This window comes from Marmota flaviventris, chromosome 16 (genome assembly GCF_047511675.1).
Source record: "Marmota flaviventris isolate mMarFla1 chromosome 16, mMarFla1.hap1, whole genome shotgun sequence".
In the NCBI taxonomy this organism is placed as follows: domain Eukaryota; kingdom Metazoa; phylum Chordata; class Mammalia; order Rodentia; family Sciuridae; genus Marmota; species Marmota flaviventris.
In genome coordinates, this window is record NC_092513.1 from 66,980,171 (window position 1) to 67,005,969 (window position 25,799).

General features: G+C 50.2%; 1 protein-coding gene across 3 annotated transcripts in view; it reads left to right on the plus strand.

The window, feature by feature from the left end:
* Piezo2 (piezo type mechanosensitive ion channel component 2) overlaps positions 1–25,799 on the plus strand; it is a 347,771-nt gene that overhangs the window by 257,906 nt on the left and 64,066 nt on the right. For 2 of the 3 annotated variants that reach the window (XM_034637375.2, XM_071602748.1), the window contains exons 19-28: positions 10,009–10,041; positions 10,351–10,559; positions 12,763–12,923; positions 16,046–16,222; positions 16,499–16,624; positions 18,089–18,289; positions 19,036–19,240; positions 19,327–19,428; positions 20,376–20,541; positions 24,488–24,731. In XM_034637375.2, coding sequence (XP_034493266.2) covers positions 10,009–10,041; positions 10,351–10,559; positions 12,763–12,923; positions 16,046–16,222; positions 16,499–16,624; positions 18,089–18,289; positions 19,036–19,240; positions 19,327–19,428; positions 20,376–20,541; positions 24,488–24,731 — 1,624 coding nt within the window. The remainder of the gene's footprint in view (positions 1–10,008; positions 10,042–10,350; positions 10,560–12,762; positions 12,924–16,045; positions 16,223–16,498; positions 16,625–18,088; positions 18,290–19,035; positions 19,241–19,326; positions 19,429–20,375; positions 20,542–24,487; positions 24,732–25,799) is intronic. The other variant, XM_034637377.2, reaches the window with a different exon arrangement.

The following is a 25,799-nucleotide window of genomic DNA, read 5'->3' on the forward strand; positions in this document are numbered from 1 at the left end:
GAATATTTTAACAGAATTAAGGTCCATTGCACTGATATTTACAGAGGTTGAGACTATCGTATCCAGTCTTGCTTAGTTGATATTTTTTTGGAGGAAACACTACCATATATGTTTGATATGTGGTATTAAATTCATAAATCAATTGCTTTTATGTGAATACAATCTTCTAAAAGTGATTGTGAGTTTTAGAAAATACTTTATGCCAAACAATATATTCTATTTTAAATGTTACAGGCATTATAAACATAATGAATTTGCAAGATGAAAGGAAAGTGACCACAACACTTGGAGCGACCAAGAGAGCTTTATTGCAGCAGTACAAAAGAGGAGAAAGAGAGAGAGAGAGAGAGAGAAGAAAGAGGAAAGAGAAGAGAAGAGGAGAGATGGAGAGAGAGAGAGCAAGAGAGAGGGGCCCTGCAGGAGGGAGTTTTTATAGCCAAATTCTAATGGGGTCTCTGGGTCTGCAAGCTGCCTTGTTCGTACAAGGGGAGTTAAGTGTTTAGCCTTGAGTGGGGGGTTGAGTGTTCAGCCTTGAGTGGGAGCTTGGGCGTTTGGGCTTGAAGCAAACAAGTGATAAAGAACCAGACAGAGGGGGCTGGGGATGTGGCTCAAGCGGTCGTGCACTTGCCTGGCATGCATGCAGCCCAGGTTCGATCCTCAGCACCACATACAAACAAGGATGTTGTATCCACCGAATATTAAAAAAAAATTCTCTCTCTCTCTCTCTCTGTCTCTATCACTCTCTCTTAAAAGAAAAAAAAAAAAAGAACCAGACAGAGGGTTTGAGTGGTTAGGTCATCCTGCAGCTAACTTTGTTTGGCATGCCCTGCAGACCAGCCTGTCCTGCACCTAACATTCCTCCCTTTTTGTTTTTCTCAGTGACTTGGGGGACAGCACAAAGTCCTCTAGCTACTTCCTGCTTAATGGTGGGCAGCCTGGAACCTAGAAGGGAAAGTGGAGGAATGTTTGGGGGGACAGGTCTGAGAACACCAGGGCAGCCAGAAATAACACCCAGTGGCTATAAACAACTACTTTGGTAGGGGTAAAGTCCATAAAAGTTCCTTGAAGCCATAGGTTGTCAACAGCATCAAACCATTTCTGAGCATAGGAGATCTTGGTATCAGCTATTGGTCCTGTTGTAGAGACTCTAGGAAGTATTGGAGGTGGCTTGGTTGAATCCAGTAATGTTAAGGGTGACAGCCCGATTGCAGCCAGTGGAAGGACAATCACCTTGACCCATAAACTGAGAGCGGATGGTGTCATCCTGGTGCCATGTCGCTTGGATGTTAAAGTGCCATCTGTGGTTGGAATAGAAACTTGAGAGAGATTAATGATTAGTAAAAGAAGAAGAGGGTTGGTGAGAAATTTTGAGTTTGGTGGGCGTGGTGGAAGTCCAGGACTGGACATTTGGAACAGGTGCCTTTTTAAGGCAGGAGACATGGTACCAGGGGGAGTATCTAAAAGCTTGGTCACAATCGGGGTAGTAAGTATGACTCTATGGGGTCCTGTCCACCGAGGTTCCACCGAGGTTCCAACGATTAAGAATGCAGTTCCCAAAGTAAGACTGAGTCACCCAGTTGAAGAGGGTCCAATTCGATTTGTGGTTGTGCTGGGGATGAGGCAATGAATGGCGCAGGAAGGCACCAGTCTGCATGTTGCCTTCGGAGTTTGTGTAGAAGTGTGAGATAGGACAGGTAGGCACAGGGGGAGGAGGAGTGATTGGAAAGCTTTGGGTGGTTAAGAAAGGGCACCCATAGAGTTGCTCAAAGGGGCTAAGGCCTGAGGGGGCCCTTGGGGTTGCCTGAATTCAGGTGAGGGTCAAGGACAGGAGATTGGGCCAGAGGAGCCTGAGTTCAATAGCAAGTTTAGTGAGATGATCCTTAAGAATGCTATTGGCCCTTCAACCTTACCCGAGGATTGGGGTTGGTGGGGGATGTGGAGCCTCCAAGTGATGTTGAGGCCTTTGGAGACTAGTTGAACAACCTGAGAAGTGAAGGCCGGACTGCTGTCTGACTGGGTGGAGGTGGGAAATCTGAACCTGGGAATGATCTGCTGGATGAGGATGGAGGCAGCAGTGTCAGCAGTTTCCCTGGATGTAGGGAAGGCTTCTATCCAACCTGAAAAAGTATCAATCAAAGTAAGTAGGTAGAGAAGCTTTTTGTGCCTAGGCATGTGAGTGAAGTTGATCTACCAGTCTTTGCCTGGCTGGTGGCTCTTCATCTGATGTGTGGGGTGTTTAGGTTTGTTGCTTCCTTGTGGGGATACTGTAGAGCAGACTGAACAAGCAGAATTGACCTGCTGGAGAGTAGTTCTCATTCCTAGGAAGTGGAAAAGGGGTTGTAAAGACTGGAAAAGGGGTTAGGAAGGGTTTTAGATGGGGGCAGAGTCTCTGGAGCCAGAGGAGTTGGTCATGAATTATACGTCTCTGTCTTGAGCATCAGGGGCTGGTAGTCTTAAAGAAGTAGTTGATTGACTAGCTGGTTGGTGAATTTGTGTATCTGATCTTGCAGGAACTTCTGTAGGCAATTTAATAGTCATGGTTCTATTAGGAGAAGCATAAAGAGGACTAATAGGGGTCCTGTGAGGGGGAGGAGCCAAGGCCATACTTGATTGAACATTCCCCATGGAGCCTGTTGGCCTAGTTGCTGTCTCCTCTTTGCTAGCTGTTCTTGTCCTCCATTACCCCCAGGAATGACTGTGTTTTGGTTTAACTGGTTTTGGTAGGTGTTTAAGATCAAGCTGGTCAAAATTGACTTTGTTTCTATCTATTGTTAAGAGTCAGCCGAGTTCCCATAGGGGTCACTTGTGGGGAAACTTGAGAATAGCTTCTTAGTTCTGCTAGTGCCATTTGCGCTAGGATGGGTCCAGGTCTTGATTGACCATGTGGCTTCCCTTGGAAGCATCAGGGATGTCTCCCTTCTCCAATGACCCTCCTATTCACAGCAAGTGCGCTGAATGGCTTTTCATTCTCCAGTGGTCTCATTAATGTCCCTGATCGGGAGATTATGTGGCCCAGAGTTTTAAAACTCTCTTTTAGAGAAGTTCCCTGTTCCCTAGATTCAGACTGACTCAGTGGGTAAGAGCCAAATATTGGTTTTCTTGGCCATTTTAATTTAAATTTAAGTCTTGATCATAAACATCCAGCAAACTCAGTTTCACCAGTCTTAATTTAAGAGTACTTGGCTTTAGCTAAAGTCTGGCCTACTTTGGAGTCATCTAACATGTAGTAAGATGGGAGGCACAGCCTTATCTCAGGTAAGGCAGGGCTCTTTATAAATCTTAGGTAAAGTGTTCTAGTATTGAAGTTGATCTTTGTTTCTTAAATATCATTTTATAAAATTTACATATATTGTTGCTTGATGTCACATGAATATTAGCTAACACAATATGATATTACATATAAATTGTACTCAGTGTATAGAACTTTATATTAATCTTATTGATAACAGATCCAGTTATAGAACATTAAATTATATAAATAAATCTCCAATATGTTATTTTTACAAGCCTAAAATTACCATGCAACCTTTTGGAGAACAACAGTTTGATATAATGTTTTTTAAAAGCCTTTATCTTAATGACTTTTATACCTGGAAAATATGAGCACATTTAATATACAAAGAAGAGTAATAGTACCACAATTACATTGATGTTTTTATATTAATCAAGTTTAGCTCTTAAAGAAATAACATATTACAATATTGCAAAATAACAGTTGTTGTTTAACCATAGTTGTATAATGCTTAATTCCTTCAAGATTACTTGCTCAAAAAACTTACGTATATAACCAACTTACACAGACCTTCTTTATCACTTACTTAAACCTATATAGCCAACGTACACAGACCTTCTTTATCACTTGCTTAATCCCTCTTATTTACTTAATAGACTCTCTTATCCAGAAACACATTTTCCTTTTATTAAATCCATACCTAGAACCTTCTAATTTCTCTTTCCCATCTGTTAACCCCTTCTTTATTCACACTTTGAAACAATCCTTGTAAGTTACACTTCAAGGACACCTGGGAAGTGGGGAGCTTCTTTTTCCCTTTCTTTCCTCCCCCTGTGAGCTGTTACCATGGAGCCCAGTTGGTAACACCTTTATCTTAGAAATGTAGTCATCACTGTGAAGCCCCAGCTCAAGGCCAAAGGCCTTGTTTACATATTTTTGCGAAAAACTAGTAAGGGGGTGTCCAGCACCTGGAGTGCTGATTTTTCCCAGCCAGTGGCCAAGTAAAAGTGGGCAACATGAAAATAGGAAGTTTATCTACACTGAACTCTTTTGTAGAGATTCTTTTGCTGAAAGTCCTAAAATCAGCCGTGGTGAAGATTTCTGGAGAAGGTCAGTTAAGACTTTTCTGTGGGCCTGGGTAAGGAGGGGAAGACGGGAAGGCGGGACTGAGAGCAGCTCGGTGGATCTGAGAGTGAGGAAGGAGTGATGTAAAAGAATAATGGGAAAGGGGTTTGGGATTTTCCCTAGCAAGGAAAACTTGAGCAGTAGAACAAGTGGAGCAGAGGGGAAGACGGGAGTGAATATCCCAAAAAGCCTGTGAGGGACTTTAATTCTTAGTAACCTGTTTTCAGTGATGACAGAGCAACTTTAAAGGCTGTTTTCACCAGATCTGAGAAAGGGGTCCGAGGGCTCTCCTCAGCTAGTTTGAGCTTTGGGTTAGCTGGTAAGAGGACCTGGTGGTACCTGGTGTGGGCACTGACAGGAGAAGAGAGGGGTGAGTGGGTAGAGGGATACCTCAGTATCTGGTACCTCATGCAAAGGGGCAACGATTTGAGGAAGGGCATTGGTTTGGGTTTTTGATCTAGTAATTGGAGGGGAGAAAGCAGGTTGTTGAGGTGGGGGAGACAGTGGAGGGGCTGGGGCAGTAGGTTGAGGGTGAGAACCTATTGGAGCCAGGCGATAGGGTGGGGGTTCATCAGCAGGGTCAAAAGTAGTGGATGAGTCCAGAGGAGAAGACTGGGGATTGATGGTTGTGGGGTTGGTTTGCAAGCTAGAAGAATTTGTAGAGGTTTGCAAGAGGTGCAGAGAGCAGGATTGGAACCGAGCAAGAAGAAAGCCTGGACATAAGCCATCTTTACCCATTTTTTTAACACTCACTGTAATTGTAGAGATCCCTTAGAATGGAGGGATCCAGGGACCCAAAAGGGGGCCATCTGCTTTGGTTGTCTAAGGGATAAGTGGGCCAGGCCTGGGTGCTATATTTGATCAATTTTTTGGGGTTTGATGTCTGGTGTCAAGGAGAGGGTTTTGAGGTTATCCAAGAGGCATTGTAGGGGAGAGTCGACCAGCAGAGAGGACACATTACCCATGCCGCAAACGTAGTATAAGGAGGAGGGAAGAGGACACAAACATAGTATAGAGGAGAAGGAAGGAGACGCAAAGATAGTATAAGAGAGAAGGAGGAAACTGATTTATTGGCAAAAGGGTTGTCCCCGCTAGAGCCAAAAATCAGGAGTGCCTAAGTGGCAAGTTCGAGCTGCAGGGTTTGGTCGTCACCGAATCCTGACAGTCGAAGCTCTCGTCCTGGATGGAGCTGGAGCCGTGGGAGACCTTGGCCAAGGCTTTTCAGGACCCCTCCTGGAGAGGCCGGAGACTCCCAGGGCCATAAAGAGGAGAAAGAGAGAGACAGGGGAAGAGAGAGGAAGGGGAGGGTAAGCATCTTTCTAGCGGCCAAGTCTTGAAGGTGAGAGGACTAGGACTTTATGAGAGCCACAGAGACCCTGAAGGTCTGGGTGGGGTGTGATGTGTAGTTCTCTGTTATGTGTCCCCGGAGGTTACACAGTCCCTTGAGGGAGACATACAAAACCTATGCTGGTAAACTATCAGCTGGGAAGGGGAAGGGGAATAATTTTGAACCCGAGAGTCGAATCTGCCCAAGGAAGGGTCCCTGAGGGCCACCGTGGCCTTAAAGGCTGTGGTGGGGTGCTTTCCTCCCCGCAGGTGGGCAAAGAGGTTTGCCGGACAATCAACGGTCAAATCCTCCTGACACCACCATTGGGTTTAGGACTCCAGGAAGGGGAAATTCACCAATTGAAGGCCGGTGGTGGATGGAGTTCTGGCGGTCGAGAAAATGGGTTCAGGCCGTCCAGTGAGTGGCACTTCCAAAGGAAGAGGGACCCAAAAGTGGGTTTTAACCCTCTCCCGGGTTTCGGCACAATGAAAGGAAAGTGACCACAACACTCGGAGCAACCAAGAGAGCTTTATTGCAGCAGTGCAACAGAGGAGAAAAGAGAGAAAGAGAAAGAAAAGAGAGAGAGAGAGGAAAGAGAAGAGAAGAGGAAATATGGAGAGGGAGAGAGCAACAGAGAGAGAGAGAGAGAGCAAGAGAGAGGGGCCCCGCAGGAAGGAGTTTTTATACCAAATTCTAATGGGGTCTCTGGGTGTGCAAACTGCCCTTTTGGTGCAAGGGGGTTAAGTGTTCAGCCTTGAGCAGGGGGTTGAGTGTTCAGCCTTGAGTGGGAGCTTGGGCGTTTGGGCTTGAAGCAAACAGGTGATAAAGAACCAGACAGAGGGTTTGAGTGGCCAGGTCATCCGACAGCTAACTTTGTTTAGCATGCCCTGCAGACAACTTATTCAGCTTGTCCTGCACCTAACACAAGATATCTCCTTTTCTCTAATCATCTAATGAAGTGGGTAATTACAATTTTCATTTCACATGTTCCCAAGTAGAATTATTGAAAAAATGAATGAAAGTTTAAATATGGAGATTTTAAGATGACAGAATTTCCATTTTTCTTAGTGGAAACTGGCTTAATATGTAGTTGTTTCCAAGTCAAGTCAATAATTAAATGTCTTCATCACTCTGTGTTACACAATTTATTTCTTCTGTTTCAAAGAGAACATGTCTCCAGGGTATAAATGTCTTGCCCAGCATTGAAAGAGTCCCACTGTGTACCAAGCACAAGGAGTCTGCTTTGCAGAGGAGCTCAGGGTGCAGGACTTAATCTCTAGCTTCCCGGAGAGAGTCCCCAGCACACACTTAGGATGAAATGATGTAGGCGCAGATAAGGAAGCACGCCCTGAGGATGGACAGGAACGCATGCATGGACAGACTGACAGGTCCCTTGGCTTTCCGGACACAAAAACAGAGAACCACAAGTATTGAGAGCTCACAACCTGAATCATAATAAAGCAAGGAAACAAAATATCTGTAAAAATAAAGAAACTCTAAGGAGATAGATGAACTCTTTGTGTGGAAGAAACACAAAGCATTTGATTTAAGGAGGTAGAAAAGGGAGCTTCTTTGAGAATCCCATGAGCTTTCACTGTGTCTCTTTGGAGTCCCAAAGGAAAAATCCTTCATCTGATCATCAAGTAATTTGCACAAGATAATCAGTAAAAAAAATCGCAAGTGTTATAAGTTCTGTGGCATGGAGTTCCAGGGAATGTGTCTTCATGAGAGTGTGCCTTTTACTATAGTTTTTGAAAAAGTCGAGATCTTCTTTTTTTATTTGCTAGAGGAACAAAACGACTGATTTGTGGCACCCAGTCTTTTCAGAAGCATGAGGATGACCTTTGGCTCCAGCAAACTGCAGCTGACTGAGCCTCTGGGTGTCTGCAGCCCAGCCCTCGGCTCCGCAGCCCTCACTGCACGCACAGCGAAGTTGTACACAGAGCAGAGTGCACAAGGCCAGGGAGTGCTTGGAGACAGGTTCCCAGGGAGAAATCCTAGCTGGTTTTCTTCTGAATGGCCTTTTTGGCATACCCGAGTACTGTGAAGGAACGTGCCGAGGACAGAGCTGACATCCACGGGTGCATCTTCCCTGTCCTGGTTGATGAGGCTCGGCCAGGTGCACTTTGAATTCTGCCTTTTCATCAGGACAGACTTATGACATGGTTGTGAAACCTAATATATGAAATCTGCCTGTAGAAGATGGTTCCTTGCTTTAAAATCCTTCCTGTATATGTAAGCAGTGTGTTCAGCACTTATGGAAACTGCTTTAATTTTCCAAAAATTCTGTGAAGCAGACACAGAATTTCCACTTTACGGACCTGAAGACTGAGACTTGAGAGACAGGCTAAGTAATTTTGCAGTGTCACCTGACTCGTAAGTCATCTGATTGCTCAGATGGCTCCAAATGGTAGCTGGCACATGGGTCCCCTCTGCTCTGTTCTGCCAGCCATTGTAAACCCAGAGGCTAGGCTGCCTGGGGAGTGGGGCTCGGTGTCAGGTTGGCCCCAGGTCTCCTCTGTCCCCAGTTCTGTCCAGTCCCAGACCTTATGCAAACTACCACCAGTTTCCAGAAGCAGGTCTCGCAGATGATGGTGTCTCCAAGGGCTGCTCCCGATAGGCTCACCCCAGTGTCTCCCTCGACTCCGTCGCTCAGCCGTCCGTACTCAGTGTTGACTGCCTGTGGTGTGGCAGTCTGGGCACGTTGCTGATTGAGGATGTTGGCTATGTAGCCATAGAAGCAGCTGTAGGACGGCCTAGTGGCTGGGGTCTCACTCCAGGGTTAGAAAGGCATCTGCTCATCAGCTTACAATGGTGGCAGGCATCTGACACACTCAGCGGGGGCACATGTCCCCACTAACCACCATCAAGTTCCTTGTTATAGTAAGAGGTGTCTTCCCAATGCAGAAGACAGCAAGTACGTGGGGACATGGGCTCCCTCCTTGGGGCCACTGCTTCCACACCCAAGCACGTTCAAAACACAGAACTGTCAAGCTGGGGCAGCAGTGTGCACCCAGAGGTTCCAAGTGCTACACTGGTGTCAAAGGAATGGAGTTGCGTTTCCAAGAGTAGTGGACTTTCCAGAAGTCGAAGGGGTCAGTTAGTGACTTAAGAAGATCCGGGAGCGGCTTGTGGGCAGAGTTCCTGCTCCCAGAGTGGAGCCCTGCCCCAGGTTCCTTGGGCATAGGTGATCGGCTTGCTTCTGGCATATCGTCATGAACCACTTGACCCCACTGGGAAAGGGATGCTTTTGAGTGATGACTGTCTTGAAAGACTAAGAACAATGCTGACTCGTTACAAGTGGCTCCCCAAAATGACAGACATGCTTTCAAATGTGAAACTGTGGCTTGAAAACAGCTTAAGACTTTACCCAGCTGAATCAACTCATTTTTATAGAAAATTTACTGAATTTCAGAAAGGCTAAATAATTTTTTTCAGAGTGTACAATTATGTGGGTAAAGCTTTTTAAATTGTCTGTTATGATCAGGCTGAAATTCATTCATTAATTATTGCAAGTGAAGATCATTATGACTTCCACTAGGCTTTTCCCTAGGATGGACTGTATTGTCCACAAGGGGGTGGGCTCTTTAAGGCATCCATTTGAATATGAATACACATTATGCTTTTTAAAAAAGAGCAGGAGGTCAGGCACCATGGCACAGACCTGTAGTCCAGCTACTCAGGAAGCTGAGGCAGGAGGCACACTGGAACCCAGGAGTTCAGGAACATCCTGGGCAACAGAGAGACTCTGTGTCGAGAACACAGAACACAAGGCAGGTGTGTCCACTGTGGAATCAGCCACAGTGCCCAGGTGGCTGGAAGCTCCCTGCCTTCTTCCCCCTGCCCAATGCCCGTGCACAGCTTATGTCTGCAACCCTCAGGCTGAGCAATGCAGACCCCGGAACTCCTGAAAGCATTTGAAGCACGTGGCTTCAGACGCTGGTGGAGTGGGCTCATCCCTGCCAAGGTGCACTGAGCACACGTCCTGTAAGAGGTGGAGAAAACTAACCCAACCTGTCACTGACGCGGTTCCTGCAAGATGGTCGGTTGAGTTGCTCAGAGAGCAGGGTACACTCTGCCTTAGTGGTCTACATGGACCCTCCTTTACAGACCCGACCACTCTCGGGTCAGTTGCCAAGCCCAGGTCCCTAGCGAGAGCTCGCTGCCCACGCAGCCTGAATGCACCTGGCCTCAGGCCGCAGCTGCCCAGCGCTCAGGAATGCAATGCGGGTGAAATGTGGCATGACGTGTGATCTCTGACTTCCTTATAACTCCTCTGTTCTCATCTCCTTTTTTTCCTTTCTATTTCAATTACTTTGAGCAGCATCAAGAAAAAATTACCAATCCACCAAAATGAGTAAGTCCCCCTGTGAGGCCATGAAATGCTCGCTCCCACGACACATTTCATGCCTCTTCGTCCTAAACTCTGACCATTTGCTCCTCTGGGAACAATGTCAAGTTTAGGTGTCGATAGCTCTCATTCCTGACCAACCACCAGAACTGAATAAGAAAGGCTAACCTAGGCCAACCAGTGGCAAGATACAGGCACCACATTGCCAGGCCTCTGCTCATGCACCGACTCCCGTGGGCCTCTCTTTGACTTGCCCCTCACTCACACCGGCCCTGCACACCTTCCTCTCCTGATGCAGCTGCTCTCTGCCCACAGATTGGCCCACCCCGAGGGAAGCCTCCCAGACCTTGCCATGATGCACCTGACCGCCAGCCTGGAGAGGCCCGAGGGGAAGAAACTGGCCGAGCTCGGGGACGAGAAGACAGAGGGCAGCCCTGGAAAGGCTGAGAAGGGCGAGCTTGGGGAGGGCACCGAGGAGGGAGAAGACGAAGAGGAGGAGTCGGAGGAGGAGGAAGAAATGTCAGGTAACCGCTGCCAGCAGCTGCTTGGACCAGGGGACGAGCACTGACCCCACAGCTCAGTGTGACCCACTCAGGGGATTGAAAGTTGAAGATTTCACTTTGGGGGTTGCCGTAGTGGTAATATCCTGCTCCAGTAATTTCTTTTTAATCTCACTGAATTGAAGAATGCTAAGGGCCAGCTGTGGACACCTGAGCCACAAGCAGAGCTTCTGTTGAGGGCAGGAGGGGTGTGTCTGCTACGGCTCAGGCAGAACAGCTCCCTGCGCAGGGCCTCCGGAGTCCTGGACATCGCCTTTGCAGACGCGTCCCCAGGGAAATCATTCCAAGGATTCCCATTAAGAATGTATTTCTAGTTCTGCTGTCATGCTCAAGACGTGAGGGACAGAGAAGGTGAGAAACACCCACTCACAAGCCAACCCCCAGAGGTGCATCCGCCACCTGCATTACTCTGGAGTCCTCCCTCTTTCCCTGCTTTTTGTCCTAGACTTGAAAACGCTGTTTTAACAGGGGATGGTGAGAATCGAATGGCCGTGGGCTCAGAAAATGTTTTCCCACAGAAACATACAAGGCTGAGAGCTCGGCCTATGCAGCAGTGCCCAGAGAGCACGGGGGACCCCAGAGCACCGAGCTTTGAGGGTGGTATGCTGTGCTGGGACAGTAGAATATTGCTTTTGTCCTTGCTGGTCAACTCTGCTTTACAAAAAGGGACAGGCATTGTGGCGCACACCTGTAATATCAGCAAGTCAGGAGACTGAGGCAGGAGGATGCAAGTTCAAGGCCAGCCTCAGCAACTTGGCAAGACTAGCTCTAAATAAAAAATATGAAGAGCTGGGAATGTAGCCCAGAAGTGCAGCACCCTGGGCTCAATCCCTGGTACCATCATAAATAAATAATCAGCATGAGAAAGAAGATCCCTCTCAAAAGTAAGTGCCCCCCAAAAGCTGGTCCCCTTCCCCACTCAGCACAGGAGACCCACAGTGAGGACCAGAGACGCTCAGTCCTTTCTTGAGCCATGACCTGAGCCACACACACCCTTAGTGCAGAGGGAAATCCCAGCTCCTCCAGAGCAGGCCTAAGGACCCAAGCTCCAAGCTGGGATTGAGCTTTACTGATGGATCTCAACAAAAGTCGAACTTGCTTTGTGCCTCCACGCCCTCATGCTGTCCACTCCTCCAGATCATGTCCACTTACTACTCAGACCTTCCTACTGACCACCATCTGAGTTACCCTGTACATTAAGCATGTTCCACAGGGATGAAACCTCACTTAACTGTCCCAGGACAGACACCATCCCAACTCCCCGTGCCAGGTGAGGGCCCATCCTCTGCCTAGACAGTAGCCTTGGTACAAACATGACAATGTAATGTGTGACATAAATGTGACAATACAAGACAGTCCTGTGGTGGCTTTCAGTACAGTCCTCTAGACAGCAGCGGGACCCCTGGGTTGTGCACAGCTGGCAAGAACGCAATGACCGATTTGGCTGATCACAGCACAGGATTTCCGCCAAACTGTGGAGTGGCTGGACCTGACCCTGGGTTTGCTGTTCCTTCTGGTGAGGAGCGGCTGGTCCTGCTGGGGCAGACCTCTGACCTGTTCTTCCAGGGAGAATGGATGGTTTTATCTGCTCATTTATAAGTTGCTTATGGGAGCACCATTTTGACAAAGCAAAACTGTAACTTACAGGTAGCTCAGGTCACCTCAAATCCTCAGCTTACATCTTAACCTTAAGAGTAAATAAGGCTGCCAGGCACAGTGGTGAATGCTTGTAATCTCAGCGACTCGGGAGGCTAAGGCAGGAGGGTCATGAGTTCAAGGACAGCCTCAGCAATTTAGTGAGGCCCTGTGCAACTAATTGAGACCCTGTGTCTAAAGAAAATATAAAAAGGGCTGGGGATGTGGCTGTGTGGTTGGGGCTGGGTTCAATCCCCAGTACCCAAGAGAGACACAGAGAGAGAGTAAATAAGGTCAAAATTCTTCTCTACACCCACTTAGTTAGAAGGTGGATAAGGCAGCATCATCCCCAGAATCCTAGGTTAGGACATCTGTGTGGTCAACATGCCTGGGGGCTCGTGGACCACCCTTGCTCCACACTTGGCAGTTCTTAGAACTCATCCCCTGTGATGACTTCACAGCTCCTTGTCCTCATCTGGAGGTCACAGATACCCCTGATTAATAACAAAGGCCGCCTTGCTCTGTCCTGCAGACCTGCGGAACAAGTGGCACCTGGTGATCGACCGCCTCACGGTGCTCTTCTTGAAGTCCCTGGAGCACTTTCACAAGCTGCAGGTGTTCACGTGGTGGATCCTGGAGCTGCACATCATCAAGATCGTGTCCTCCTACATCATCTGGGTTTCTGTGAAAGAGGTGAGTGAACGTTGCTGGAGCGTCACATCAAACAGTCACAGGGGTCTCACAGTCCTTGTCCAGCTGTCCGCCATATTTTTAACTGGTGTCCACTACATTAGGGATCTGGCTCTGAAAGGATGCCTTTGACATGCAGAACACCCCACTCAGTGGCCCTGAGGAGGGGGAAGCCACAGAGAGAAGGGCCCGGGCTTAGTTTCCAGTTGACTGGCCTCAGTCCCGGGGCTGCTTGTTTTTGCCTGTTTTTTTGTTGCCGAGTGTGAGAGTGGGCTGCTCTTCTGCATGTGGGACTCTGCTTCCCTCAGTTCTCTCTGAGGAAAATGATAACATTTTGGCTCATGTTATTGGTTCTGAAGTAAAATCCTTCATAGAGCGCACCTTGTTGGTGGTTGAATTTTTGGAGACGAGTTGCACTTTCCAACTGCATGCTTCTCCTGCCCTCCGTTTGGTGTCCGTAAAGAAGAGTCACTGTTCCACCGACAGTCATTTCCTATTGACGGTGGACAAACTGGCTCTCCTTGCATTTATTCAACAAATACTCTTTGCATACTTCTAATTTCCCTGGAGTATTTTTGAGTTGGTTAGAATTCAAATTCAATTCCTCTAAAAATTAAGTCAGGGACCTCCACTTATAATCCTTGGAAAGCTAAACCGCGGGGAAAGCCGATGACCACAACACGGGTGGACATGTGCAGGTCACTAAGGGTGAGACTTGATCTGAGCTGCGGGGTCTGACCCAGAACTTCCTGTGTGCTCCTGGGCCAGCTGCCAGCTGCGAACCACGCCTCTCCAGTCCCTGTCTCAGCTCAGCGCTCTCTCTGGACTCCAGACTCTCATGCCCACAGGGCAGCTGGATGCGGCTCGCTTTTTGTGCCCCCAAAGCCCCTTCCATGAATGTCCCTGAAACCGAGCTCACCCTGCACCTCATTCCTTCTTCAGTGACTCCAGACGATTTCTGCTTCCCCCTCCCTTTTCTGCATCCCGTGGGCCTCCCATCCTGCAGCCAGATGGTCTTCCCAGAGTGTGGTTAGCACCCTGGCAGTGCTCTGTACCAGACCTTGGCCTGGCTCACTCCCATCCTTTACCACCGCCTGGTCATGTCCCCTGCCCTCGGGCCTGGGCCACTTCAACATTGCCCTTCCGGGTGCCCCAGGGCACCTGCTGGAAGGCTTCAGGTCTCACTTCCCTGGCAGAGAGCCACTTGGTTCTTCCGGGTTGTGCCAGCCACAGTCTCCTGCGCCTGGGGGGCCCTGTACCTGGGACCCCTCTGCCCACACCTGCTTACGCTTCCCAGTGGGGGCCCGACTCCTCCGGGGCCGTCTCCCCACCTGGGTTAGCTGCCTCTGCCTGGGCTCCTGTATCGCCCGGCCAGCCTGGCACGGCCTCAGCAAGCTGCACTGCCCCAGCTCCATATGGACTTCCCACTGCTTCCTGTGCTTCTCCAGGGCAGGAAGCTCCATGGGAAGTGTAACCTTGAACCTGGGTAGGGTTTGTTAAGATCCCTTCTTCTCTTTACCCATCATCAGAATATCAAAAGTTCTGTGTAAATCGTTTGTCCTGTTTTATCCTCAATGCCTCCAGTGCATATTCAAAGAAATAGCAAAGAGACTTCATTTCCCAGTGTTGTGTGAGCCACACTCTCCTGTGCCTGGGGGGCCCTGTGTCTATCTTTAATAGATATCTCTAATAGGATTTGCTTTTTAACATCCAAATTGACAGGGCCCTTGCTGACCACTAAGGGAGGGGGGGTCAGTTAGCTAATCAAAATACTTTGATAAGATGTCGTATTTAGTATGTTATGAGCACTTCATGGTTTACAGAGCACTTCCACAGGACAATTTCTTTCATCCTCAATCAATTCTGTAAGGCAGCCCTTCCTAGTCCAGTATTTTTACTCTGAGTGCACAGAGAGGCCCCTGGCCTTGGACAGTGGAAATAGTTAAGTACAAGAATAGCTGGGGACAGCATGCAGAATCGTCAACACCATGATGCAGTCTTCGCGCGTCACTTTATGGTTTTGTCAGCCGACTAGGTAGACTGCCCTCCCAAGATCATAGAGCTCAGCACTTTGTGCGCGTTCGCTTTACCAGTGGTATGCATGCTTCCGTTTTCACCTAATGACATGAAACATCCCAGCATGTTATTTGAATCACATCTAGCATAGGTGCATGTGGCCCATGGCTGAATAAGATGGTGATGCTCCTATTCTGTTCACGCAGAGTTGCTAAAAGTGGGGACGATGCTCTGAGGGGTAAACTCGCTGGCGTCCCAAGGTCCGCGTGCTCACGTGGAACTCATGTCCTCCCCAACACTGACCCCCTTTTAGCACTTCCTGTCGTCATGTGGGCTCCCGAGAAGATCCCAGGAGTCTTCTTTCACACTCCCTTCCCTGAAGCCCCCCAGCCCACCACCACCATGACACCAACCATCAAACCCAGTTAACTCTGTTTCCCATCATGAATCCATGGCCCCTTTCCTCCTGGGTGACCACAGCAGCAGGAGAGCTGGTCTCTGGCCTCTTGTCTAATGCCCATCATGCGCCCTCCATCCCTCACTTACATTTCTCTAAGTAAGATGCTGGATGAGCTTCAGATTCCCCAGAGTGATGCCCTCCAGGGAGTGGTGTGGCTGTTTCCTGCAGGATGGGCCACGTGCCATTACACAGTTCTGAAAGGATCACCAACCCTTGGCTCATGGCGGCTCCTCATCCTCCCCACGATCCCTGCATCTCACACTGCTGACTCCGAGCTCCCAGTTGTCTGTGGTTACCTGCCCCACCATGCTTCTGCACTCCTCCTCAGCTTCCCAGCCTGGCTTGGCGATTCTTGCATCTCCACCCTGGAGCCAGGATGCCTCCTGGGCCTCAGGCAGGAGCCTGTTCACATCTTCAGCTCAGCCATCATTGCCCTACACTGGCATCACCTTGTTCCGTGTCTGTCTTCTACAGAAGACACAGTGTCCTTGGGCCCTGGGCTCACTCCCCTGGTGCCCAACACAGAGGCAATGCCTTGCACGTGCTCAGACCTCAACCCCCCTTGCAGGTCAGAGGTCGGGTCATTGTGCTTGTGGATGTCACGTCATGTTGTGTGTTCCTGTCTCCATTTCTGATTCCATGCCTGCAGGTGTCTCTGTTCAACTATGTGTTTTTGATTTCTTGGGCTTTCGCTCTGCCTTACGCCAAGCTCCGCCGTGTGGCTTCCAGCATCTGCACCGTCTGGACCTGTGTGATCATCGTCTGCAAGATGCTGTACCAGCTGCAAACCATCAAGCCCGAGAGCTTCTCTGTTAACTGCTCCTTGGTGAGCCAGGGGGAGGGGTCCCACTGCCCTTCAGGGAAGCAAGGCGGTTGGAGGGCCAGCTGCCACACGCTCATTCTGTCCAGCCTGTGAGTCACCCCATCCAGGCCCTGTCTGTCCTGCCCTCTGTGCTGGACCTCTGCCTCCCTCCAGCAGGGACCTCACACTAGGCCTTTCCTTCCCTATCCCACCCCTGTCCCTTTGGTCCAAGCTGAAGGAGGACACCTGAACTCACCCAATCTGGAGAGCAATTTTTCACTCCATTTTTATTCTTTTCAGCCCAATGAAAACCAAACCAACATACCCCTGCAGGACCTGAACAAGTCCCTCCTCTACAGTGCGCCTATCGACCCCACTGAGTGGGTTGGCCTGAGGAAGTCTTCTCCCTTGCTTGTCTACCTGAGGGTAAGGGCAATTTTGTTCCTACTTAGAGCTCAGCACAGTTTGGAATCCTTCCCCTTGAGACCGTTAGTATTCCATTAGATATAACCTCCTCTTCTCATGTGGCATTTGGAATCATGCTTGCAACAAATTCCTGTGACAGATCATTTTTGCACCAAAGAGAAGCTGGCCAGCAGTCTGAGCTTGACTGAATACAGTGTGCCATGTACATTCACCAAGTGCCTTGTCACATTCCAAGAGCAAGGTCACTAGGTTCTCAGAACTGAAACATGTCCAAAATACATTGTCCAATTTTAAAAAAGCAAGTCTTAAAACACTGTGCAAAGAAAAATATGGGATAAAATATATCAAATTGTCAATAGTGATAATTTCTGAGAAGGAGATGTTATTTTACAAGAAACTTTTGCTATCTAAATTATGTTTCTCCTTATAATAATTATTATTTACCAGGAATTGAACCTAGGGTGCTTAACCTCTGTGCCATATCCCTAGACCTTTTTATTTTTGAGACTGGGTCTCACTCAGTTGCTGAGGCTGACTTTGAACTTTTGATCCTCCTGCTTCAGTCTCCCAAGCCACTGTGATTGATTATAGGCATGTGCCACCATTCCCAGATGTTTCCCTGTAATTTTTAATAAAGACCATTTACTACATTTAGAAGGAATAAAGCATTACCTTTGCAAAAAAAGAACTTCAGTTGCAAAGAGATGAAAACATTATACCTTCCATGCTTCACACTTTACCTTGGTGGATAATGTAAGCAGTCCTGTCTGTGCTGCATGGACAGGGCCCTTAGAAGTAAGACCTTTCTGCTCCATGTCTGGACCTCAAAGGCCCTAGACCTCTGTCTTCTGTGAGTAGCTGCAAGTTTTCCTAATACAGTAGATACCTTTGGGAATGGTCTCAGCCCCCAGTGGCTGTGAAAGGGATAAGACAAATCGATTCTTGAAAAGGGTGGTTAGAGCAGTGTGGGGACCCACGTGGGCTCTTCTCACCACTCCTGTTGTTTTCACACTACTGCTCCATTGTGAGCATGCTTCTCAACTCACTGCCCACTCCGGCCAGACGTCAGAGGTGGTAAAGGTGTCCCCTGTGGCTGGTGCAGTGTGTTTCCCAGGATGTGTCTGCACCGTTGGCCCCTCTGGTTGCCAGCAACCCCCGGGGCCAGGTAGCCCCGGTGTGGAGTACTTCTCCAGGACCAGGAGCACAGCCACAGCCTCACGTCCAGAGATTCTGAGTCCTGTTGCCATGGAGATTAGCCCCATTTCCACAATGGAGACAACACCATAGTTAATAAGACGACAGAATGAACCTTGAGTGCAGTAGGAGTCATAAAGGTGGGGTTTTGTAAAACACTGTGCTTTAGACATTAAGAATCAAGAGCTGTGATATTATAGGAATGGCTCAAGCTGAAACTCATAAAGCCCTTGGCAAACACAGCTGTATGTTCTTGCTTATTCTTCCTAGAATAACCTCCTGATGTTGGCCATTCTGGCCTTCGAAGTTACCATTTACCGCCATCAGGAGTACTATCGGGGTCGAAACAACCTTACTGCCCCTGTGTCCAAAACTATCTTTCATGACATCACAAGAATGCATCTGGATGATGGACTTATTAACTGTGCCAAATATTTCATAAACTACTTCTTCTACAAGTTTGGCCTGGAGGTGAGTTTTCTTGCCAATGTGTTTTATTTCTTTTTACACAAACATATAAATAGTTACCTCAGGCCAGTTGGCCACTGGGGCTATTCTGCACTCCAGCCCATGCAGACTGACTCCTCGGGGTCCACAGAGAGTGCTGTTATTGATGCAGTGGCATTTTCCAAGTCTGGGGACCAATGCCCCTTACTCTGCAGCCAGGCACTTGGCCTCTCGGGATCTCAAGAGCCATCTGGGTGCATGAACATCCGTTGTCTTATTCGTTCTTCTCCCGCCAGCTTTGTGCTGGGGTTGGAACCCAGGACCTGTATGTTCTGGGCAAGGGCTCCACCCTTAAGTCACAGTCTAGCCCTCACATTAGTTACTTTTAAAGAGTAAAATATTCCCAACCATCTTTGCTTTCGAGCATTCAGCGTATAAGCTGCAGCTCCAGGGAGCTGTTTTAACCTGAAGTTGTGCTGGTAGTTCCTGCCCTTTATTTAATAGGATGAATTTGCAGGGGTGCTGTATCATGAAGTCATTACCGCTGCCTGCCTGCGTCCTCTCCAGTTTGAAGTGGGTCTCATGACAGTGACTCAGTCAGGTGCTCCTTTGGAGGTAACCTGTGGATCTGCCTTCAGTCTAAAAGGCTTTCAAAAGAGCAAGACGCGGGGACCCATGCGGGGCCATCCAGGCTGTGCAGGTGTGGCTCCTGATGTGCTCCCCTTCCCTGCAAACCCCATGTGTTTTCACCTCTTGTCACCCTTACGCAGACCTGTTTCCTAATGTCAGTGAACGTGATCGGCCAGCGAATGGATTTCTACGCCATGATTCACGCCTGCTGGCTCATTGCTGTCCTGTACCGACGCAGAAGAAAGGCCATCGCGGAGGTCTGGCCCAAGTACTGCTGCTTCCTGGCCTGCATCATCACCTTCCAGTACTTCATCTGCATTGGCATCCCGCCTGCCCCCTGCCGAGGTGAGGGCACTCCCCAGGCGGCTTCGCCCAAGGGCACTCCGTAGACCAGTGCAAGAGACTAATTCTGCCTGTGGCCCTCCCTGCAGATTACCCATGGAGGTTCAAGGGCGCCGACTTCAACGACAACATCATCAAGTGGCTGTACTTCCCAGATTTCATCGTGCGACCCAACCCAGTGTTTCTCGTCTGTGAGTGCTTATGCCACAGGGCCCTGAGACATCAGCAGCTGGGTTTACATTGGCTCCTCAGTCCTCGCAGGGTGCCCCAGGACCACTGGTCTTCGCTGGACCTTATAACCCTATCACCAGTCAGGAATGGCTCTTCCTTGCTCTGTTGCGTTTGCAGAATTAACAAGTCAACATTGGAGGTTCTGTGTTCACTCGAGTCCTCTCACCCCCAGACACCCTCACACACCTGCACGCCCGCCTTTCACAAGACAGATCAGGGAGGGAGCCTGTGGCCGGGAAGGGTTCCCAGCTGCCACCACAGACAGACCCAAATGGAGCAGGGCTGTGACGATGAGGATACCTACCTCCCAGACTTGGGGTCACTGGGTACCTTGTCAGGGCCATCTCATGGGCTGGTGAGCCCAGGGCTAGAGATGCCGCGCCACCCAGGATGGCAGGGAGTGGCTCCGGAGTGGCAGCTGCCCCCACATACTCAGGTTTAAAATGAGGGGCTCAGCAGGGCTGCAGCCTGCCAGGCTCACATCCCCTCTGCCCACACGCTCTCTGCCTTCCCCCTCTCTCTGGTGCCTGGCTGGGAATGGCCTTGGGTTACAAATGCAGAGAGAGGACAAGGTCAAATAGAACAGGATGTCTGCACCCACAACAGGTGAGGAGGTCAGCAGGGCAACAGCTCCAGCTGCCTGGACATGGGCAGAGACCCAGGCCAGGAAGGAGACTCCCTAGCCCAGCACCCTCACTGCCCACCATGCAGGCGAAACCCATACCCCCTGGGGAGCCCTATGGACCTGCCCTTGCACAGCTCCCCATGCTGCGGATGCCCTTGGCCTGGCTTTGGGGTCCAGGATGGCTTTTACTGAGCACTTTGGGGCTCGGCTCACTCGGGGGTGACTGTGCTGCCCGAGGGAGCCCAGAAGAGAGCAGGTGCCAGTGTCGCCCTTGTCCTGCAGACGACTTCATGCTGCTCCTGTGCGCCTCCCTGCAGCGGCAGATCTTTGAGGATGAGAATAAAGCTGCCGTGCGGATCATGGCCGGGGACAACGTGGAGATCTGCATGAACCTGGATGCGGCCTCCTTCAGCCAGCACAACCCCGTGCCAGACTTCATCCACTGCAGGTGAGGCTTCGCGCCACCCAGCAGCCCCGCCCTGGGCACCTCGCGAGGCCCACTCTCCCCTCCTCCCTCTGCTGGGCTGGGGAGGAGATCTGCTGAACTACAGACTCCAAAGCTATGAGTGGGAGCCTCCACACTGAGGCTCCCATCGGTGTTGGCCTCCTTCTGTGGCCTCCGCTTGCCTCCTCGTCATACAAAGCAGACTTATGTCAATCAGACCCTGTAGCAGCTCTCCAGAAAAACCTCCCCACCTCTAGACCCTCACCCCAACTCCCCAGCATCCTCTGCCACCCCTCCTCACCCCATCCCTCTTCCTCATCCCCACCCCCCTCCTCATTCCCCTCCTCATCCCCTATCACCTCCCTCTCTCCAGGCCCCCTCATCCCCACTCCTCCTCATCCCCATCCCCCATCCCCCCTCATCCCCCATCCCCTCTCCTCATCCTCTATCCCCCCTCATTCCCCATCCCCTCCTCATCCCCCATCCCCTCCTCATCCCCCATCCCCTCCTCATCCCCCATCCCCTCCTCATCCCCCATCCCCTCCTCATCCCCCATCCCCCTCCTCATCTCCCATCCCCCTCATCATCCCCCATCTCTTCCTCATCCCCCATCCCCTCCTCATCCCCCATCCCCTCCTCATCTCCCATCCCCCTCATCATCCCCCATCCCCCTCATCATCCCCCATCTCTTCCTCATCCCTGTCTCTTCCCCATCCCCCCTCATCCCCCATCCCCTCTCCTCATCCTCTATCCCCCCTCATCCCCCATCCCCCCTCATCCCCCATCCCCTCCCATCCCCGGTCCCCCTTCATCTCCCTCCCTCCTCCCTGTGGCCCATCACTCATCCTCACCTGTCCCTCCTCCTCATATCCCTCCCTCCTCTCCATTTTCGTACCTCCTGAATCCTTCGTCCCTCCTCCTCGTCTTCGCTCCCCTTCCTCATTGCCATCATCTTCCGCCCTTCCTCATCCCTGTCCCTCCTCCTCGTCCCTGTTCTGTCTGCTCATTCTCCGTCCCTCCTCCTTGTCCACATCCCTCCTCATCCTCCGCCCTCCCTCGTCCCTGTCCCTCGGCTCCCTCACCTCCTGTGTGTTCTGGACCCTGAGAAGAGGGTCTAGAGCCACCTGTGCTGCTGCTCACCTCACGCTCTCTCTCTGTCTTGGCCTGGGCTCCCGTTAGAGCCTGTTGTAAGGTGGATATGACTTATTTATTTAACTAGTGCATTTTAGTCACATGTGATGGTGGGGCCCACCTTGGCCACCGTGACGGTGGGGCCCACTTGCACATACTCATGAATGCACAAAGTCCTCGGTCCAGTGCCCCCCCACTGTGCCCTCCTCCCTCCCCGTCCCCGTCCTCTGCTCCACAGCACCTTTGCTGACCTCCACCATCTTCCCCATCAGGGACACCTGGACCTGGTCTTGAGAGCCGGTTGTCTCTCAGGCTGTGTTGCTGGCTTTGCTTCTCCCTGGTCCCTTCGGCCCTGCCTGGCCTCCCCTTCTTAGAGGCATGCCGGCTCAGCCTCCATACCCAGCTCTTTCCACCCTTGAGGGCTCAGAGCCACCCAGGAGCCAGCACAGCTGGTGAGAGGCTGTGGACCAACTGCTTGGCCTTGGAGTCTCACAGGGTGGCGGCTGGCTCCTTCCGTGAGGGGACCGGGGAGCGACTCCTGCAGTCACGGCCAGGAGAGTCCTGTTTAAACAGCACGACCGCCCTCTAACCTGGTGCTGTTACCCCAAGAGCCCACTCTGCCCCCTTCTGAGGGGTGAGTCCGCTTCTCACCTGTTCACTCTTGTGCCCATCCCACCCTATGGCTTTGGCACTGTGAGGGATAGGGTCACTTTAAGAGTTATCCTGTGCTTTCAAAGAGCCAGGCTCTGTTCCAGGTGCTTTACGTGTGTGGAGCCATTGCCTCCCAAAGGCCACCTGTGTGCAGGTGATATCACCCCATTTGCAGATGAGAAGACCGCCAGGTAGAGCTGAGGCACAGGGACCAGAGCACAAGGATCTGGCCCGCCAGTCCAGCCCCGCCCCGAGCGTGCTCTGGCTCTGTCAGAAGCTCAGTGCACACTGAGTAAATACCCACAAGCAAATTGGCTTGAAGATGGTCTTTCTGAGTGGCGTGCCGTATGAACACGGGTCTCAGGCAGGGTTCCCAGTCTCGCCTCTTCTCTGTGATGTGAGAGAAAGATGGCCCCAGCACACACCCCCCACCACCCAACACAAAGGGAGGAAGTACTTCAGCGCAGCAAAGCCACCCCTAAAGACCAACCCAGGCAGAAGCCTCTACTCATCACTGGTTTTTAAGGCTGAATCTTATTTTGAAAATTAGATTGTTTCAAGTTTTTAGATCTGTTTATCAGTTAGGAATACCAGAAAGTGACAGGCACACACCCCTATGGTGGAACTGAACAGTCACGTCCCATGGTAGTGATGTAAGGGGCCCAATAGCAGGTGGCCTTGTGGGAAGCCCTGAGCAGGTGGTGATGTAAGGGGTGCAGCCCTCCTCCAGCCCGCCCTTAGGTTTGAGTGGCTCTGCACTGCCTCTCTCTGGGCTCTGACAGGGAACAAACACCCTCTGGACCCTGCCACCTGTCACCAGGACTCAAATCAGTTCTCTCTAGGACCTGGAGGATCCCCATCTGCTGGTGTTTCCCGCATTTTCTCCACCAGCTCCACACTGTGTCACCGGGAGGCGCCTGGCCAGGGATGGACCTGTGAAGGCCAGCAGGAGTACTGAATGTCCCGCACAGCCCACACGTGCACTCAGAGTGCCCCATCCCAGGTCCAGGGAAGTCCCCCATATGGGCTTCAGAAGGGACTGGGAGCTCCATGTGTCACTGAATCCACCCCAGAGGTCCTGGCTCACTGAGAAACACTGGCTTGTTATCTGCTCTCCTTTGCTTAGAAAGTCAAGGAGGGTGAAACATATTTTAGATTAAAAAAAAATTCACAAATCATTTTAAGTGTTTTACTCTGCAAAACATAAAGGCTAAAAGTTCACACATCTGAAAAAAATGCTCTTTCCCTAATAACACTGGACAGGTCAAGTACAGTTCATGTTTTATTAAGAGATGGTTTATTGACACCCTGCAAATAACAACCCGTTAATCAAAGAACTAATCCAGAACTCGTTTTGCTTTGCTTCTCCCCAAATCTGGGTAGAGAAGCATCCAAAGCAAAACCACCCAAGACCAAAAGCTGTGACCAAACAATCATGGGTGGCCTCAGCCTGTGGGGAGTGTTCCTGTCAGCTATGACTCTGGCAGTGGCTATTGTCACAAGAAGACCGAGGCACGACTCCTGTCTCCCCTTCCATCAAGAAGGCCATCGTGGAGGGATAGGCCCCCAAAAGGAACCCTGACTCAGCCCGGGACATCCAAAGGCAGAGTGCTAAAAAGCCCAGGGTCCCATCTGGCAGTGTCTGTGTTGTCAGAACTAGTCCCCATCTCTATGGAGACCTTTTCATTTCTAGTAAAATCTTCGTATGTTTATGGGTTTGTTTCTTCTGTTAATTTCTAGCTCAGAAAAAGGAATGCATGTTCATTTATTTCTTGCCAGCCAGGATATTCTAGCAAGAAATGCTAAGTTTTAGAATTGATTTGGTATCTGCATTACAATTTCTGTGGCCATACCATGATCCATCCCTTCCGTGGAAAAGCAGAGGCATTTTGAACACCAAGTGGTAGGCCGAGAATGTGGCTGTGTGTGAGAAACGTGACCCACACGATGATGGTGGCAGCAGGTGCAGTTATGGTGGCGCTGATTGCAGGAGAGTGCCCCCACGTAGGCCGCGAGAAGGAAAGGTGCAGCCAGAGCCGCTGGCGTGCTCTGAAACGGCTCTCGTGGGCAACCCATGGAGCTGCGTTCTTTCCCTTCTTCAAACAGAAACTCCCCGCTCTGTGCCCGTCTGCTCTCCTGTTGCCCCGTGTCCTTTGGTTCTTTCCAGATCCTACTTGGACATGTCCAAGGTCATCATCTTCAGCTACCTCTTCTGGTTCGTGCTGACGATCATCTTCATTACTGGGACAACCAGGATCAGTATATTTTGTATGGGTTACCTGGTGGCCTGTTTCTACTTCCTGCTCTTCGGGGGCGATTTGCTACTGAAACCCATCAAGAGCATCCTGCGCTACTGGGACTGGCTGATCGCATACAACGTTTTTGTGATCACCATGAAGAATATACTGTCGGTAAGTGCCTCCCAACACAGCACAGATGCGGCTTCCACGTGAGAGAGGATCAGCACTCGGCGGCTATCAGGAGCCCCGAGCCTCTCATACAGCTCTCAAAAGCCCCAAACAAGACGCTGCCCATTCAGGATCCCAAGGACCATTATGACTGTGCTTTGCCAAATTCAGCAGAACACATTTTGCTCTTTTCCACGGTTTCAAGGTCACGTGGTGAAAGGATTGTATTCACTGGAAAAATTCTAGGATGTGTTTTATTAACTTAAGTCCCGTTCCTTCTGAGGAACCATCTTATCACTCAAGTCTGTGCTTGAAGGGGCCTTTGGTGGCTCCAAGGGAAGCCATGAATTGGTTTTGGTGTTTGCGGTACTAGGGATTAAACCCAGGGCTGCTCTACCACTGAGTCCCATTCCCTGCTCTTTCTCTTCTTCTTTTCTTTTATTTTGAGACAGTTTCTCACTAAGTTAGGGTCCCACTAAGTTGCAGAGGCTGACCTCAAACTTGCAATCCTCCTGCCTCAGCCTCCTGAGTCCCTGCAATTACAGGAGTTCACCACCATGCCCAGTTTGTTGAAGATTTTCAGTCATATCATATTCACAAAAATACAACTCTCTTACTCGCAAAGAACTGTAGAGGTGTAAAGTGAAATGAAATGAGCATAATTCTCGAGAACACTTTGTGTTCTCGGTGGAATGGAGACAGGATGCAAGAAATCCTTGCGTGCCAGAGATGGAGAGACCCAGGAGAGAGTGCAGCCTACGGCAGCCTCTGACTGTCAACATCTGATTAGGGCTTGGCTGAACCATGCGGACCCAGGAACAGCACCCGCTCGCTCTGCTGTTACATAGCTGAGGTCCTTTGGGCCTAACTGTTCTGCTAACGTGACAGATACCTCACACTGCCTGCTAGGGATTCCAGAAATCCACCTTTTAGGCCACGAGGACGCCATTTAAGTTACTCAGTGCTGTAGGAAGTTAACCAGCAAACCTTCACAGGCTGAAGCAGTTTCTGCCTCTCCCGCCAGCCTCCACGTCAGGCCGTGCCTGCTCCTCTCGGCTGTGCCTGGTGGAG